At 39.4% G+C, this 18,849-nt stretch overlaps 1 protein-coding gene across 4 annotated transcripts in view; it reads right to left on the reverse strand.

The window, feature by feature from the left end:
• The window catches only part of CPSF3 (cleavage and polyadenylation specific factor 3), a 33,467-nt gene that overhangs the window by 5,064 nt on the left and 9,554 nt on the right, over positions 1-18,849 (reverse strand). For all 4 annotated transcript variants that reach the window (XM_055540982.1, XM_055540983.1, XM_055540985.1 and 1 more), the window contains 9 exons: positions 17,788-17,877; positions 16,575-16,725; positions 13,658-13,833; positions 12,517-12,675; positions 11,112-11,258; positions 8,287-8,439; positions 7,209-7,317; positions 5,769-5,867; positions 1,069-1,163 (listed from right to left, as the gene is read on the reverse strand). In XM_055540982.1, the coding sequence (XP_055396957.1) occupies positions 1,069-1,163; positions 5,769-5,867; positions 7,209-7,317; positions 8,287-8,439; positions 11,112-11,258; positions 12,517-12,675; positions 13,658-13,833; positions 16,575-16,725; positions 17,788-17,877 (1,179 nt within the window). The remainder of the gene's footprint in view (positions 1-1,068; positions 1,164-5,768; positions 5,868-7,208; positions 7,318-8,286; positions 8,440-11,111; positions 11,259-12,516; positions 12,676-13,657; positions 13,834-16,574; positions 16,726-17,787; positions 17,878-18,849) is intronic.

Raw genomic sequence — 18,849 nt, forward strand, 5'->3', positions numbered from 1 at the left:
TAATAACTTCTCCCCTTTCTTAGATATGCTTTATATGACTATATTATTTTATGTAACTTCATGTTATAGATAACTATTTCTCTTGACAGTTTTTCAGTTACTTTTAACCTTATAAACACAATTCAAACTTAAATCAGAGAACTGCAGTGGGAATAGCATGGACGGATCTTTTTCTGTTTGTTTAAACAGTAATATGTATAAACAGAATAGTAGACCACAGAGCTGGGAAATTTACAGTCTGCCGTGAGGCAAAGAAACAGACAAGGTATCTTCCTGGATCATTCAGTTCCAGGACTCACTGAAGAAAATCCTTCTTTAAATAGATGCCAACCTATGAAAGGGCTTCCCTGGTGGCTCAGACGGTGAAGAATCTGCCTGCAATGTGGGAGACCTGGGTTCGATCCCTAGGTTGGGAAGATCCCTGGAGAAGGGCATGGTAACCCACTCCAGTATTCTGGCCTGGAGAATTCCATGGACTGTACAGTCAATGGGGTCACAAAGAGTTGGACACGACTGAGTGACCTTCACAACCTATGAAAATCAACCATCAGAGTCATTTGGTGTGTGGGTCCTAAATTCTACCAATATGAATTTAAGATTATAACAGTGGGAACCACATTTACCTAAATTAATCATTTCCAGCCTTTGTGGATTTGGGTCATTTTAATGTTGCAGGATTCCACCCTCTTAAGAAGAACTGCATGACAGGTTTGTTTGCTTTAAAGTAACAAGTATATTTTTATCTTGAGAATTTTAAGATCTTTTAATATTACTGAAGACATTCTAGGATACCACAAAATCAGTTAACACTTACTCATATGAGAGGCTTTGGCTCATTACACACACTAAATACTAAGTCTTAATTTATTACTAGTGTCTATGCTATTGTAACTATATAGAAAATGCCTACCTATGCTATATTTAAAGCTGATCTTGCAAAGAAAAATATACACATATATATTTTCCAACAATTTTTTTCCTGATTGGGAAGAACCCAATTTTCTCTACAATTACACGTGAACTCAAAACATTTCTCCCTCCTTGTTTAGGTAAATGATCTCATCTTACTTCTAATACCACCATTCCTGGTTCCTGTATTACAGTAATATTTTTAAACACTTTCAAAGCAGGCTTTTCTTGAATTTCTAATTCTTCCACATCACCTGAAAAAAAAGAAACTGTAAGATGTATATAATTTTTTGAGGGGGGCGATACAAGGCGGGGAAATGGGAGATATAAACTACTGGGTATAAGATAGGCTCAAGGATGTGTTGCACAACATGAGGAAGACAGCCAGTATTTTGTAATAACTATAAATGGAAAGCAACCTTTAAAAATTGTGTAAACATAAAAAATTTTGGAAAAAAGCCATAATAAAAAATTAAAAATAATCTTCTATAGCATAATTATTTAGTTATAGAGTTAGCTGAAATAAGATGGTACAATGAAAAAAATTTAATAACTCATGTGTATAGACAGACTTTAAATAGTTAAGTAGATTTTATACAAATTGCTAATAGCAACCGAAAGAGATCAACAAATGTCTTATATTACAAAAATTCACATAACTAGATACAATTTACCTTGAACATTAAACATGTTATCAATTGCAAACTGATGACTGTCAAACATCTATGTCTGTACAAGAGATTCAGCAACTAGCATCTTAATATTTAACATGAACCGTCACTTCTACCTTCTGTCTTACAGGTTTTAATAGTTCTACAGGGAAATTCCATTGTCTAAGATAAAGCTTTTCTGGTCTTCCCAGTAACCTTTTAATTAAGGGTTAATTCAGGCATATTTTGAGCTTCCCTGGTGGCTCAGATGGTAATCCCTGGTGGCTCAGATGGTAAAGTATCTGCCTGCAAGGCAGGAAACCCAGGTTCAATCCCTGGGTCTGGAAGATCCCCTAGAGAAGGGAATGGCAAGCCACTCCAGTATTCTTGCCTGGAGAATCCCATGGACAGAGGACCCTGGTGGTCTATAGTCCATGGGTTGTAAAGAGTTGGATACAACTAAGCAACCCTTATCCAAAATGGAGTGGAAATGATAATAATAGTATCTCTTCATAAGGCTGTTGTAGGTATACAATGTGTGAAGCATCTAGAATCATCCTGAGCACATAATATGTCCTTTATAAGTATTTTCTACCTTTCTTTTAATAAGTGTCCAACAGATGGTTTGTAAGGAGAAGGCGATGGCACCCCACTCCAGTGCTCTTGCCTGGAAAATCCCATGGATGGAGGAGCCTGGTGGGCTGCAGTCCATGGGGTTGCTAAGAGTCGGACATGACTGAGCAACTTCACTTTTCAAGCAACTGACACTTAACACTTTCAGACATATTTTATTAACTTCCTGTGTTATTTTCTAACATGAGGTTCTGAGGTTAAAAAAAAAAAGATGTTCTTTCTAATGGTTTATCTTTTAGCAGTACTGTACTATATCAATTACAAAGAACATGTTAATAGAAAGTATAACTTCGTAATTTAAAGCTCTTGTTTATCAGAGCCCACATTTTTAGTCTTTGACCTTCATGATGTTCATACACAAAAGTCTCTAATTCAAAATGGTCTAATATGAAAACAGAAGAGGTTACTCTTTACTGACCTTTGGGCAGTGGTCATGCACTCTTAAAAAACCTGCTCTATGGATCTGTACTGATGGAACCATAAAAATTACTTTCATTGAATGAAGAAAAGACATTATAAAATTTAGGTATACTAGGTATAAAAATTATGTTAACTGAAGTAGATTTTAAATACAAGAAGCAAAAACTACTAACAATTTTAGAATTTTATGTGGATCAAGAATAAGAGATATTATGGGATTTTAAAAATGTTTATCAGTCTATTTTTAAAATTTCACCTAAAGGTGATAACATGACCAGGTGAAGTACAAATAAAATTTGTGCAATTCTGACACAATTATCAAAATTAACATCCTTTCCTAGATATCAGATCAGATCAGATCAGTCGCTCAGTCGTGTCCGACTCTTTGCGGCCCCATGAATCGCAGCACGCCAGGCCACCCTATCCATCACCAACTCCCGGAGTTCACTCAGACTCATGTCCATCGAGTCAGTGATGCCATCCAGCCATCTCATCCTCTGTCGTCCCCTTCTCCTCTGTCCCCCAATCCCTCCCAGCATTAGGGTCTTTTCCAATGAGTCATCTCTTCGCATGAGGTGGCCAAAGTATTGGAGTTTCAGCTTTAGCATCATTCCTTCAAAAGAAATCCCAGGGCTGATCTCCTTCAGAATGGACTGGCTGGATCTCCTTGCAGTCCAAGGGACTCTCAAGAGTCTTCTCCAACACCACAGTTCAAAAGCATCAATTCTTCAGCGCTCAGCCTTCTTCATAGTCCAACTCTCACATCCATACATGACCACAAGAAAAACCATAGCCTTGACTAGACGGACCTTTGTTGGCAAAATAATGTCTCTGCTTTTCAATATGCTATCTAGGTTGGTCATAACTTACCTTTCAAGGAGTAAGCGTCTTTTAATTTCATGGCTGCAGTCACCATCTGCAGTGATTTTGGAGCCCAGAAAAATAAAGTCTGCCCTGTTTCCACTGTTTCCCCATCTATTTCCCATGAAGTGATGGGACCGGATGCCGTGATCTTCGTTTTCTGAATGTTGAGCTTTAAGCCAACTTTTTCACTCTCCTCTTTCACTTTCATCAAGAGGCTTTTGAGTTCCTCTTCACTCTCTGCCATAAGGGTGGTGTCATCTGCATATCTGAGGTTATTGATATTTCTCCCGGCAATCTTGATTCCAGCTTGTGCTTCTTCCAGTCCAGCGTTTCTCATGATGTACTCTGCATAGAAGTTAAATAAGCAGGATGACAATATACAGCCTTGATGTACTCCTTTTCCTATTTGGAACCAGTCTGTTGTTCCATGTCCAGTTCTAACTGTTGCTTCCTGACCTGCATACAGGCTTCTCAAGAGGCAGGTCAGGTGGTCTGGTATTCCCATCTCTTGAAGAATTTTCCACAGTTTGTTGTGATCCACACAGTCAAAGGCTTTGGCATAGTCAATAAAGCAGAAATAGATGTTTTTCTGGAACTCTCTTGCTTTTTCCATGATCCAGCAGATGTTGGCAATTTGGTCTCTGGTTCCTCTGCCTCTTCTAAAACCAGCTTGAACATCAGGAAGTTCACGATTCACATACTGCTGAAGCCTGGCTTGGAGAATTTTGAGCATTACTTTACTAGCGTGTGAGATGAGTGCAATTGTGCGGTAGTTTGAGCATTCTTTGGCATTGCCTTTCTTTGGGATTGGAATGAAAACTGACCTTTTCCAGTCCTGTGGCCACTGCTGAGTTTTCCAAATTTGCTGGCATATTGAGTGCAGCACTTTCACAGCATCATCTTTCAGGATTTGAAATAGCTCAACTGGAATTCTATCACCTCCACTAGCTTTCTTCGTAGTGATGCTTCCTAAGGCCCACTTGACTTCACATTCCAGGATGTCTGGCTCTAGGTCAGTGATCACACCATCGTGATTATCTGGGTCGTGAAGATCTTTTTTGTACAGTTCTTCTGTGTATTCTTGCCATCTCTTCTTAATATCTTCTGCTTCTGTTAGGGCCATACCATTTCTCTCCTTTATCGAGCCCATCTTTGCATGAAATGTTCCTTTGGTATCTCTGATTTTCTTGAAGAGGTCTCTCGTCTTTCCCATTCTGTTGTTTTCCTCTATTTCTTTGCACTGATCGCTGAAGAAGGCTTTCTTATCTCTTCTTGCTATTCTTTGGAACTCTGCATTCAGATGTTTATATCTTTCCTTTTCTCCTTTGCTTTTCGCTTCTCTTTTCACAGCTATTTGTAAGGCCTCCCTAGACAGCCATTTTGCTTTTTTGCATTTCTTTTCCATGGGGATGGTCTTGATCCCTGTCTCCTATACAATGTCATGAACCTCATTCCATAGCTCATCAGGCACTCTATCAGATCTCGGCCCTTAAATCTATTTCTCACTTCCACTGTATAATCAAATCCATAATCATAAGGGATTTGATTTAGGTCATACCTGAATGGTCTAGTGGTTTTCCCTACTTTCTTCAATTTAAGTCTGAATTTGGCAATAAGGAGTTCATGGTCTGAGCCACAGTCAGCTCCTGGTCTTGTTGTTGCTGACTGCATAGAGCTTCTCCATCTTTGGCTGCAAAGAATATAATCAATCTGATTTTGGTGTTGACCATCTGGTGATGTCCATGTATAGAGTCTTCTCTTGTGTTGTTGGAAGAGGGTGTTTGTTATGACCAGTGCATTTTCTTGGCAAAACTCTATTAGTCTTTGCCCTGCTTCATTCCGTACTCCAAGTTCACAGGTGGCCTAAGCAGAGTGAGGAGCTGGTAGCATCGCTGCTGGGTAGGCCACTGTGTGGGTGCTGGCGCTCTTTGGCTGGATCTAAAGCGCCGCCACCCCACGAGCCAAGCACCCAGAGCTTCCTTTGCTGCCCTCAGAGCCACCCGCAGCTCCCAGAGACTGCAGGAACACCGTGGGCAACATCTGTTTGTTGCTTTCAAAAAATTATAGCACTGTGCAGTGTACTTCTCTCTTGGAATAGGAGAAACCACTTTATAAGCCCATCATGACAATATCAACTGTTTTTTCATCTGCAGATGTCACACACACTAAATCTTAAAACATGCTGTCTTTGCAAAGATGTGACTTCTTTCTTATTGGTACAGTATTGGCTTCCTAGATATATACTCATGCAAAAAACAGAAAAGAATTAAGTGAATGTCAATAAATACACACCTGTCAATTTCTGTAGCTGGTAATAGAGCAAATTAAAAGGACCAGTATATGGAATGGCTTGGGTCTGTTTTACAGTGCTCATGGCCAAGTCAGTATAATCTGGAGAGGAAATTAAAATAAATATCCTGTAAAAAACAATACTAGTTCCACAAAACACAATTTGCAAACACAGATCGGGAGTAAAGGAAAGAGAAGTAAAAGCAAAGTAAGCGAGAACACGTTTTTCAAGATAACAAGGTGCTTCACAATTGGTTCCTATTCTACATCCTCCCCCTTACCCCCTCCCCTCACCCAACCCCCACCCCCTACTCCCCTCACCCGGACCCCCACCCCAGCCAACAGTTAACTTGTGCTCCAGAAGGCACTCTCATTTCCCCAAACACATCAGGTCGCTAAACATCTCCAAGCCAGTAGGCCAGCTGTGTTCTGCCATCTTTTCTGGTTAGCAATCCTTCACCTCCTGCATAAAAGCAACCTGGTTTACAAAGCTTTTCCTAACTCTTCTAGGCCCATTGTCTCCTCACATGCTCATGCACTCTGTAGGTCCTGGGTCAATACTGTGATTAGCTCTTCACAAGATGCTTTCCCTTAACAGAGAGCTATTCGAGGCCTGGGATTGTGTGTTTTAATACATCTCTAGTCTTCCAGTACCTGGCACAATGTCTGGCATAGAGTAAGACCTCACCAATTGTTAATGGAACAAGTTATATTTCTACTGTGTGATGGTCTGAAAGCTGACAGTTGGCTCATCTAACAGCTGCACCCTCAACATCACTGTTATTTCTTATTCCTTGCTAAATCATTTTCATTAGTGTCATATAAATAAAATTGAGCACAGTTATTTACTTGAAGATAATACCATAGTTGGTGCTTCCCAAGTGGTGCTAGTGGTAAAGAATACATTGCCTGCCAATGCAGGAGGTGTAAGAGATGCAGGTTTGCTCCCTGGGTTGGGAAGATCCCCTGGAGATGGGCATGGCAACCCACTCCAGTATTCTTCCCTAAAGAATCTCATGGAGAGAGGAGCCTGCTGGGCTACCATCCATAGGGTTGAAAGAGTCAGACATGACTGAAGTGACTTAGCACGCATGCACAAACACCATAGTTACTGCACAAGTAAGGACAGCTTAGCATTTGTACGGGCTTAAACACAAGGCTCAGCCAGCAACTTAACACTGAAGGTCATACAAATCAAAAAGTTTATGTGGAGAGTCTAACATCATTTCAGGAAATGAAAGCACCAGTACTTCATGTGAAATGTAGAAGACAGGCTTAAGAAGCGTCAGCAGTAGCCAACTGGTCTTACAGAAGAGCTTATGTTTCCAACTGAGCCCTCTGCAGTGGAAGCAGGAAGTCTTAACCACTGAATCACCAGGGAAGTCCCAGATTTTTTTAATCTACTAAAATCAAATTACATTTGACATTTAATAGTATACTTACTGGAGAGGTCACAAGGAGAAAGTATGTGATAATTAAAGTTTCTTTTAACAAGTATTCCTGAGACCCGCTGGCCCTGTTCTGGTTTTTTGTCTGCTAAAAAGCCCATGACCTATTTTAAAAAAAGAAGAAAAAGAGCCCAAAACAATTTGAAGAGAACAGAATCTTGTGAAACACAATTAAAAATTCAGGGACTCAATCATAATGATGACCATTTGAGCCTTTCCATTAAACTATCCCCTGGAAAGTTCTGTGAACAGTGAGATTCAGGAGTCAGTACAACCATTGGCTCTACTTTGCAAAAAAAGCCTTACATCCTAATTTCTGCAAATTTTCCTCAATTTGACTGCAAGAAATGATACTTATCAAATGGCTTCCTGGAATTTGGCTCATGTACTAAAAGAATTCTGTCAAGCTGCTCATTAACACGCTTGATATTTAAAGCTTCAGACAAATCACGAAAAAGCTCCCGTTAGCGGTATCTTAAAAGACTTTTGATGAACAGGAGGTAAAAATGCAGGCTTCTTACAGCATCCCACTAAAATTTCAGGTGAAGATTTTTTTTCTCAACCATTTCTTTTTTAAATTGTGAAAAATCTTACATTTCATCAAAAATGATTAACTCTTGAAAAGACAAATTTTTATAAATTCCATTGTATCCACAGACATTATGTTTAGACACAGGCCTATCTTCAGTTTCTTAGGGAGAATGCCAGGAGGTAGACAGAATACTGTATTGGATGTAGTAAAAAACAGTAGTGGAAAAAACAAAACCGTAATGGACATTTGTTTACTGTCTGATATAGGTATGAAAAGTAAGTTGGGAATGTGGATTAAAAGCTATGAAACTCAAAACCTAATTTATTTGAAAATTTTCCATATGAAAAAACATTAGTGGAAACAGAAAAAGCCTAAAAACACAAGGATAAAGTCTTATAGTATTAATATACTGAGTAGACAGAAATCATCGTTGAGCACATTATTCTGATTCCATTAAGAGCTGGATTTTCTTAATACACATTTCCCTAAAGGGATTATGAACTATTAGGAATGGATAGGATTAAAAACCATAACCTTTTACCTTGGCTAGTTTTTCTCCCCTGAAGTTCAAGGTCACTGCTTCTGTATTCCGAGGATTATGAACCTCTATGTGAACTTCATCATTATCTTCATATTCTCGAATCAGGGCTGCTTTCAATCTGGCCATTTCATTCTGTTCTCCATGGACTAAAATCTACAAAGCATAAATTTTAAAAGCGCATAGGGAAGCATCCTTAGTTCAGGTTAATGTTGGCCTTTATCTGAATTAGTTATTATATGAAATGGAGATATATTTGAAGTCATTAAACTTTACTACGTTTAAGGATTCCCAGTCAATCAAACATGTATGAGGTTTTCATTCTATTTGGCTTATTTCAAGAGGGAGTAAAGAAATCTCTTTTCCATTCCAGTATTTGCCACTAGTGAGACACACACCTTTATGAAAGATGACTTTTTCTAGAAAGCAGCTGGACGAGGTGACTTCTGTAGTCTCTCCCCACTTTAAGTGCACGTGGTTGTCGTGTGCAACTACTGCTACTCCTATTGTCCCAGAAAACACCCAGAGTTTTCTTCAGGTTTCTTAATATAAGACTATCAAGAGAAGCTTTCTATGGAAAAAAAGGACTTCTGATGCTTTCTTCTATTTCTTAAAGGAATGCCATATAAAATATTTCACAACCAAATGAAATTATGTTTTAGAGAGGTATTTACAAGTATTGCATTAGCTAATAGTCTTTCTAATTGACTTTTATAACTTATATTTTACAAGATAGAGCATTCTTTTTTTCCTAATGTTCTTCTTTTTTAAAATATTTATTTGGCTGCACTGGGTCTTAGTTGCGCTGGATCTAGTTCCCTGACCAGTGATCGAACCCAGGTGCTCTGCATTGTGGGTGTAGCGTCTTAGCCACTGGACCACCAGGAAAGCCCCAGGACAGATCATTTCTAACCTGCAGACTACTGGTAGTTGATGTCTTGCCTGGGCTAACAGAAGCCTGCCCAGTGTCACTGCAGGCAGAGGGTATGGCCTGGAGATGATGAGCCCCAGCTCTAGGGGCTATGACACAGATTTGTGTTATTTGCTGTAACACAAATCCTGGCATTGCCACTTACTAGCTGTGTAACTTTGGGCAAATTATTTAACATCTCATTGCCTCGTCTACAGAACCACTGTTGGTTGTGAGGAGTAAGCAAGTTGATGTATACAAAACCCTAGCACAGTGCTTGGCACATAGTAGATAATCAATAATGCTAGGTTTTATTTACTGTTGCCACCGGTACTATTATTAGTTTATCGTGTGGGCAGACTTTTGCTGACTTGGCTACTGGAGGAGGGTAAACATCAAATCCAATTCAGGGATTTAAACCGACAGCAGAGCTAGACTCTGGAGAGCAACACAATGGGACTGAGGATGAGGGGGTGATTCCAGAGAGAAAGTGCAACACAGCTTTTCCTCCATGGCTTTAAAATCTGGGAGAATATCCATAAACCACATATAGTAGTAGACACCCATGAACGGCCTACACTTAACTAATATAAAGCCAACCACACAGTAGTAGACACCCATGAATGGCCTACACGTAACTCATATAAAGCCAGTAGGAGAGGAATTTTTCCACCAAAGAATCTGCTCATTAAGGGGCAGCAGTAACTGTCAGGACTATTTGCTAGAAAGAACTAAAAAATGAACAACACGGGACACAAAATGCTCAGCATCCTTAGTCACCAGGGAAATGAAAATCAAAACTACAGAGATGCTGCTTCACCCTTACTAGCATGGTGATGATTCTAAAAAGGAAAATAACAAGCTGTCAAGGATATGGAGAACTGGAACCCTTGTGCATTGCTGTGGGAATGTAAAATGGTGTAACTGCTGTGGAAAACAGCTCAGTGATTCCTCAAAAGTTAAACACAGAATTAGCCCACAATCCAACAATTCCACTCCTTGGTATATACCCAAAAGGACTGAGAAAAAGGACTCAAACAGATACTTACATGCCAGCGTTCATGGCAGCATTATTTACAATAGTGGAAATGTAAACACTAATTATAAAAAGGTGGAAACAACCCAAGTGTCCATCAACAGATGAATAAACAAAATACGGTATATACATGCAATAGAATATTATTCAGCCATAAAAAGGAATGGAATTTTGATACATGCTACATTCAGAGAGAGTACTTCATTACTTCATCCATTTCCTCATCTTTCATCTTACGTTCTGTAAGTGCTCCTCTAAGTTAAGAAACTTTTTTTTAGTTTAACTCTCTCCAGCCCCACCAAAATATAACTGTTACCATCAAAATTACATAAAACTTAAGGAGCTGTGCAATGTACTTCATATCTAACTGCATCATTAACTCCTACTATGATGGCTTGCCTCTCTCCTCTCTCCACATTAAGAGGCATTTCCTATATGTCAGGCCACGTGTTACATGCTTTAAATATATGTTCTCTCATTTAGTTTTCATAAGAACTTTAAGAGGTGTTATTATCCCCATTTACAGATGAGCTAAGGAAAGGTTAAGTCACTTGCCCAGGACTACAGGGCAAGTAAGGGATGGAGATGGGTTTCCAAACAGTCACACTGCGAAGTCAGTGCTCTTAAGTTACTGGGGAAACAGCAGGAAAATAAGGGAAAGGAAGCTGAGCTGGTAGATCTGAGCCAGAGATCCCGTGTAAGATGGAGAAAATGAAAGTGCACAGCTTGCCTAACTCAAAGGGAAGTGGTGAAGGTCAGATGTAAGTGCACGAGGCCTGTGATGAGAGCACTACCATCAGGCAGGGCTGCTCTGAGGACCGGCTGCTGCTGGGCCAGCCTCTTTCTGAGCCTTTAATGCTAAAGTCAAACGCATACACTAACCACGTGAGGCGGCTTCAAAGCACGTATAAATTCACTGGTTTGCTGGTAATCCGTGTGCGCAGAGAAAGAGATGTAATCAACAGACATTTTCAGAGGTAACTTCTGCCCGGACATGGTAGTGATTTCTTCAGGTTCAGACATGATATGCTGTTATAAACAAAGAAAAGTAAACAAAACACATAAACTCTAATTAGAAAACAAAAGGTATGTTTTCTACTTTTTCACCTAGCCATAAACTCATGCTAATTTAGGAGTTTTAGCACAAAAAGCATTCGAATACTACTGACTCAGTCAATATCAAATACTTCTTTTCTCAATCAAGGAAACGTTTAATCAGGAAAGTAAGCAAATTAACAAAAATTCAGTGTATTTGGAGTCCTACAAGGGAGAATTTTAACTTGTGGTTGGAAAAGCACACTTGCATCCCCAACCATCTGCCCTGAAAAGTCCCTTTCCAGGTGACAGGATCTGTATAAAAGACCAAAGTATTTCTACTCTGAAATCTATGTTAGATACACAGCCAACACTAAGTGTCTAGCAGAATAAGGTAAAGTAATAAAAATGATCTGAGCTGGGAATCATAATGTGTTTATTAGTTATCAATTAGAGAATGTGATGCAGGAATGTTCAGAATCTGCCTCTCAAGCTTTGCACATCAGTGTCTACATCCCTCACAGTTAATATCAACCATTTAAAAAAATTTATTATTCATCTTTGGCTGTGCTGAGTCTTCGTTGCTGCATGGGCTTTTCTCTAGTTGCGGGGAGCAGGGAATACTCTAGTTGCAGTGCGCAGGCTTCTCAACGTGACGGTTTCTCTTGTTGTGGAGCACAGGCTCTAGGGCACGTGGGCTCAGTAGCTGTGGCTCCTGGCTCTACAGCACAGGCCCAGTAGCTGTGGCGCATGGGCGTAGTTGCTCTGTGGCATGTGGGATTCTCTCGGATGAGGAATCAAACCACTGTCTCCTGCACTGGCAGGCAGATTCTTTATCACCGAACCACTAGAGAAGCCCTCAAACATTTTATATCAAGAGGAAGGTGGGCACTCAACCCAAACACATTCTCCAACTTTTCAAGAGAACACTATGAAGCCTTATGAACACTGAGGAAGCCTTTTCTTCATCAGATGAGGGTATCCATGTGTTTGTCTCAAATAGATTCCCTTCCACTTTTTTTTTTTTAACTGTAACTAGATGAGCACTTCTCAAGCTTTCACATGCTTATCCATCACCTGGATCTCATTCGTCAACCTTAAGATCAGCTCCAGCTGCCTACTGCCAACCTCATTTTAAAAAATCAAGACCTATGTCATTTAAAGAACTACTTCAATGGAGAAACCTGGGAGGACAGCGCCACCTCTGCAGCCTTGATCAGGAAGTGCCCAATGGTCTCAGGCTCTGACTGACCTTGGCAAGTGTGCCTTCTACACAGTAGCCGGCTATGATGACGCCGTTCCTCTTATCAGTACACCAGCTTTCAAAGAGCTCTCTGGATAAACCACTTTGCATCATGCCTGGGGAGGCCATGACCACGCTGGGACCAATGTCATCAAAATGATCCATGCTCTGAGAGAGAAAAGGAAATGATAACAGCATGTTAAGATAAAGCATTCCTTATTTATAAAGAACACCAAAAAGTGAGGTAAAAAGGTTAACCACGTGACTGGAAGGGCCTTGACAAAACTAGCAAACATTTTAAGTTCCTGAACAGTTTATTTAGGCTGGGAATGAAAGGAAAACAAAATGATAAAAAGCCATTAGTTCACACTGACCTTCAAAACCTTCTTTAGGTAGCTAAAAAACCATTAGGAGCATTTTCAGTGCCTAGCAGACAGGCAAGAGTCAAATGGAAGGAAAAGTCAAATGGGTTTCTATCTATCCAAGACAGAACTCCAAAAGAATTTCCCCAAAGATTCACAATGGCTTTGCACGCTTCATCAGTATTCTGAGTTGGCCTGGAAATCTAACTAAGTTTAACACTGTTTCTAGGGAAAACTTGGGTCTAATTCCTAAGCAATTAACCTAAAAAATACTTTGTGAACAGAACCTATTAATAATTGGAAGACCACTTATAACTTGAATTATTTAGGGCATTATGTTATTATGATTAGACCATTAGTTCAAATGAAACTTTTTATTTAAATGAAAGGAAATTAGATTTTATTGAATACTCTAGAAAAATAAACATGAAAATTTTCACATATGGAATCTGCAGTGCTAATCAAAAAGATGATTAGGTCTGAGTAAGAACAGAAAAAATACATAGCAGATATTTTTCTCATCAGGGCTTTTTATTTCTATGGCAGAGGAATCCAAGTTATATAGCAATAGTAAACATTGAGAACATGTAGAGACTTGGAACAAATGGCAATATTTATATGTTTAAGCAAAAAGGAATGCCAGTTGCGAAGTTTATGGTATCCCTCAGAAAAGTGATGAAAGGTAAGACTTCAGCATGGAGTCAACCAGAGGATCAATGGCAGGCATCTCCCACTGTTAATGACTTACTTGAGTGTTATTCATCCTTCTTTCTTCCACAAGCACTCACCTTCAGGTTACTAATGTGTTTGAAAACAAATGGATTATTGATGTTGATCTGTTTGCGGATTTTGTCATTCATGGCGTTCACATATGTCTGGTACACTGCCATACACTTCTTGGCCAAAGATGATGCATAGTATATTGGAATATCATGGAGTTCTGGGTGATTCTGCCAGTACTCATCTAGAGAGATTTTACAAGAAACACATTTTTCTTTTAACGTGAGGTGGTGGTTTAGTTGCTAAGTTTTGTCTGACTCTTGCAACCCTATGGACTGTAGCCTGCCAGGCTTCACTGTCCATGGGATTCTCCAGGCAAGAATACTGGAGTGGGTTGCCATTTCCTTCTCCCATTAATGTGGGGTACATAGCTCAAATAATAAATGATACACACAAGTAGTTTTTAAAAAAATTCAGATAAGAAATAAAGCACAAAACTATAAAGAAGTTAAGAAAAATTAAGTAAATTAAAAATTTACTAAAATTGGTCCTAACTCAAGCTTAAAAAACCAGAACTTCTTTCCTTCTTTTTTTAAATGAGAGTATACTGACTCGATGGATGTGAGTCTGAGTGAACTCCAGGAGTTGGTGATGGACAGGGAGGCCTGGCGTGCTGCGATTCATGGGGTCGCAAAGAGTGGGACACGACTGAGCGACTGAACTGAAGTGAACTGATAGTTAATTGAGAACGTTGTGTTAGTTTCTGGTGTACGGCAAAGTGATTCAGTTACACAGATTCTTTTCCACTCTAGTTTATCACAAGATACTGAACACGGTTCCCCTGTGCAACACAGTAAAGCCTTGCTGTTTATCTAATTTACACACAGTAGTCTGTACCTGCTCATCCCAAACACCCCAATTATCCCCCCTGCCCCAGCTTTCCCCCTTTAGTAACTTTAAGTCTGTTCTCTGTCCCTCTGTCTGTTTCTGTTTTGGAAATAAGTTCATTTGTATCATATTATAGAGTCCACATATAAGAGATAACATATGATATTTATCTTTCTCTGTCTGACTTACTCCATTTAGTATGATCATCTCTAGGTCTATATATATATTAGGAAGCTGAAGGTAAAAAAGGCTGAAAACTGTGGCATTTTTTTTTTTAAACTTGATTTATAAGTGAAAACTCTATATAAGGACTGGGACTTTTCCCATCACGTGTGTTACATTTCTTGCTTTGCTCTCTGGTTTAACTGTTCATATTCTTTTAGATATGATTAGAATTTTTAACGGTGTCGATGCTCTCATATATACTCTTATGATTTCTCAAATACCTTCCAAAGTATACTATATCCCAAGATCACATCACAGCCTGGTACTTTTTGTGTGTACTTTTATGAGAAAATTTCAAGTGGTAAAAAAAAAGATGAATAACTTGCCCAGAGTCATATGGTTAGATCATGGGTGAGATCTGAAACCAGTGGTTGGCAAGGTCATCCTCTCTATTATAGAACAGTACAGGGAGAATTTAAGGGACAAGGAACAAGGGCGTAGAGCAGTCCTCATTCATAAAAGGAATCACAATATACTTGATAGTAGGGTTGTCAGACAAAAACAGCAAATGCTCAATTAAACTTTAATTTCAGACAAATAAAAGATTTTTAGTATAATTTGTCTGAAATACTTGCTATAATATCAAATATATTATTTATTTGAAATTAAAATTTAACTGGTGTCCTGTATTTTTATTTACTAAATCTGGCAACCTGATGACGGTGACAACCTGGCTTTACATCTTCATTTCTTCTACTCCTCTCATTACTTTGCCATGGAGACTTTTCATTTTAAGACTTCTATAAGGACAAATGTGACATGCAGTAGGAAAGGAGAACCAAGAGAAAAAGGACTAGCTAAGGCTTTAGAAAATTTAGCTTCTACTAAGTCCTTCAGTCGTGTCCAACTCTTTGTGACCTTTTGGAGTATATAACCCACCAGGCTCCAGGCAAGAATACTGGAGTGGGCTGCCATGCCCTCCTCCAGGGGATCTTCCCAACCTGGGGACTGAACCCATGTCTCTTCTGTCTTCTGCAGGTGGGTTCTTTATTTAGCACTAGCGCCACCTGGGAAGCTCTGTCTCTCTCAGAGATTTGCTTTTGATCTGAGGTCATTTATTCTTTCCCCTTATTTCCTTTTTCAGTGTAACAGGGATTCTATTTGTCCCTATCATCACACATATGGAAGAACTGAGAGTGAGAGCTCAAGACCTTTTCTAGTTCTTCACGTTGAAGCCATATACGTATAAAGCACTTACCAGTTATTCTTAAAGAAGAGTGCATTCGCCAGAAAAGAATCACAGAATGTTAAAAAGGGTTGCTAAATATAAATATATGCAAAAAGTGACACCCACTGTTCCTCTTATTACAAAAAGTTATACATGCACATTAAGGTATTTGGAAAATGGAGAAAGGCAGGAAAAAGAAATCATCCCGATATCTAGATTTAGTATCTGGATATCTTTCCAGTCATTTGTGTATTTTCTACCTAACTAGGGTCAGAGTCCACAGTTTTGAACCCTACTTTTTTGGTCCACTTAATATATTATGTAACAATATGTATTAACTCATCTGAAACATGATTTTTTTTCTAGAGTGTGATATTTATTGACATAGTATTTCACTAGAAATATTTAGAATTATGAAATCTCTTACTCACAGAATTTTTGATGTATTTATTTCCCAGAGGTTGAACTGCTGGGTCCAAGGGTAGGGTATTTTTAAGACGCTGACTGTTCACCATTTATAGTCCCAGCAGTGCTGGAAGACAGTCGCTGCATCTCTGGGTTCTTACCGGCACCAATTCCCTCGTCTTAAATACAGAAACCAAAGCCCAGAGGGTAGAGTGACCTATCCAAGGACATGCAGTGATCTTGCTCTAACTGCACTGTAGGATTTTGAGACTATCCCAAATAAAAAGGAAAAGACGTACCTAAAATCAAGAGGAGCTCCTGGGCCCGTCCGAGAGCAAAGACGGGAATGAGGCCTCGGCCCCCTCTGTTCACAATATCATGGACGGTGTTACAGAACCTTGCCTCTCGCTCCTCTCGCTTCTCGTGGATATGGGTCCCATAAGTAGATTCCTAAACAACATGAGAAGGGTGAGACCAGGGCTGGTGAGTCTCAAAGAATACAAAAGGTAAATATCAATGAAACGTAGAAGCAAAGTGACCTATGTCTCTATTATTATGCAATTTACTTGAACATATGCTGTTAAAACACTAATTGGAAAGAAGAGTGAATAAAAATGTTAGAATTCAGGTCTGGCTAAGGAAGAATATCAGGAAATAGTTCAAAAATGTATCTTCCCTGCTCAAGATAATTTTAGGATGCTTCTTTCAGCACTGGCCGCCCCCCAGGAGCTCAGAAGTACCAGAGCCCCAGCCCAGCCACAGTCAGAATCTGTATTTCTATAGCATTACCAGATGTTTCATAAACACATTAAAATTTGAAAGGTACTGCTCTACAGTACCAGATATAATGAAAATAAGTTTTTACCCTGAGAATTAAAAAAAAAGCAACTTTCCCTAAGGTCAGTTTACATGCTGAATATACCATGAGCTAAGACAAACGGAGTTCACTCACAATACACTGCATACGGACAGCAATACACACCAGTCCCTCATGCTTGGGTAGCTGGGGGATGCTGTAGGTGGTGAGGGGGCAACAGACAGCACTTCCACCGATATTCTTATATAAACCATAGGACCAATGCAAATTTATTAACTTGCTCCTTACCACTCATCCCCTCCCCACCAAAGCTTCTGTACAGTTAATTGCAACCTAGTAGGAAGGTAAGACATACACATAAAGTTAGCAGGTGCTAGAGGCCAGAAGACAGTCACCACGGCAAAGACAGTGGGGCCACGCCATTCTACACAACCTTTAAGATGTTCTACGTATTTGGAGTAATTAACCTAAACAAGAATATTTGGGAGACAGAATATCATCTCCGATATTAGACTAGCTAATATATTTAACACGAAGTGGGGTTGCACTACAAAGAGAGGCCAAAACATTTTTGTACTAAAAAACTAGACATATTTATATCTGATCACAGATATGAAAATGAGATCATGTTATTTTTCCCTGGAAAAAATCCTGCTTACTTTACACTAATTACAATACAGGGCACTAATACTTACAATGATAAGAATATCAGGTTTAATGTTAGGAATTTCAGCTGCCATTAAGTGTCTGTCTTCTTGTCTTGAGAAATCACCTGTGTATAAAAGCTGAGAAAAAGAGAAAGTTAGAAATTAGAAAAGTTAGAAAGTTAGAATTCTGGAATGCTTCATTTTACTCTGAATATATTTCACTCATAAATTCTTGAAAATGAAGTGCAATAGAAAAAATAGCCTAATTTTTTAATGAAATGTAGATGCATTCAGTTCAGTTTAGTCACTCAGTCGTGTCCAACTCTTTGCGACCCCATGAACCGCAACATGCCAGGCCTCCCTGTCCATCACCAACTCCCGGAGTCCACTCAAACTCATGTCCATTGAGTCGGTGATGCCATCCAGCCATCTCATCCTCTGTCGTCCCCTTCTCCTCCTGCCCTCAATCCTTCCCAGCATCAGGGTCTTTTCCAATAAGTCAACTCTTTGCATCAGGTGGCCAAAGTATTGGAGTTTCAGCTTCAACATCAGTCCTTCCAATGAACACCCAGGACTGATCTCCTTTAGGATCAACTGGTTGTACCTCCTTGCACTCCAAGGGACTCTCAAGCGTATTCTCCAACACCACAGTTCAAAACCATCAATTCTTCTGTGCTCAGCTTTCTTTATAGTCCAACTCTCACATCCATACATGACCACTGGGAAAACCATAGCCTTGACTAGACAGACCTTTGTTGACAAAGTAATGTCTCTGCTCTTTAATATGCTGTCTAGGTTGGTCATAACTTTCCTTCCAAGGAGTAATCATCTTTTAATTTCATGGCTGCAATCACCATCTGCAGTGATTTTGGAGCCCAGAAAAATAAAATCAGCTACTGTTTCCTCATCTATTTGCCATGAAGCGATGGGACTGGATGCTATGATCTTAGTTTTCTGAATGTTGAGCTTTAAGCCAACTTTTCACTCTCCTCTTTCACTTTCATCAAGAGGCTCTTTAGTTCTTCTTCACTTTCTGCCATAAGGGTGGTGTCATCGCTTGTATCTAATTCAAAATGTGTAACTTAACTCAGTCATAAACCATCTAGAGTT

The sequence above is a fragment of the Bubalus kerabau genome, chromosome 11 (assembly GCF_029407905.1).
Source record: "Bubalus kerabau isolate K-KA32 ecotype Philippines breed swamp buffalo chromosome 11, PCC_UOA_SB_1v2, whole genome shotgun sequence".
NCBI lineage: Eukaryota > Metazoa > Chordata > Mammalia > Artiodactyla > Bovidae > Bubalus > Bubalus kerabau.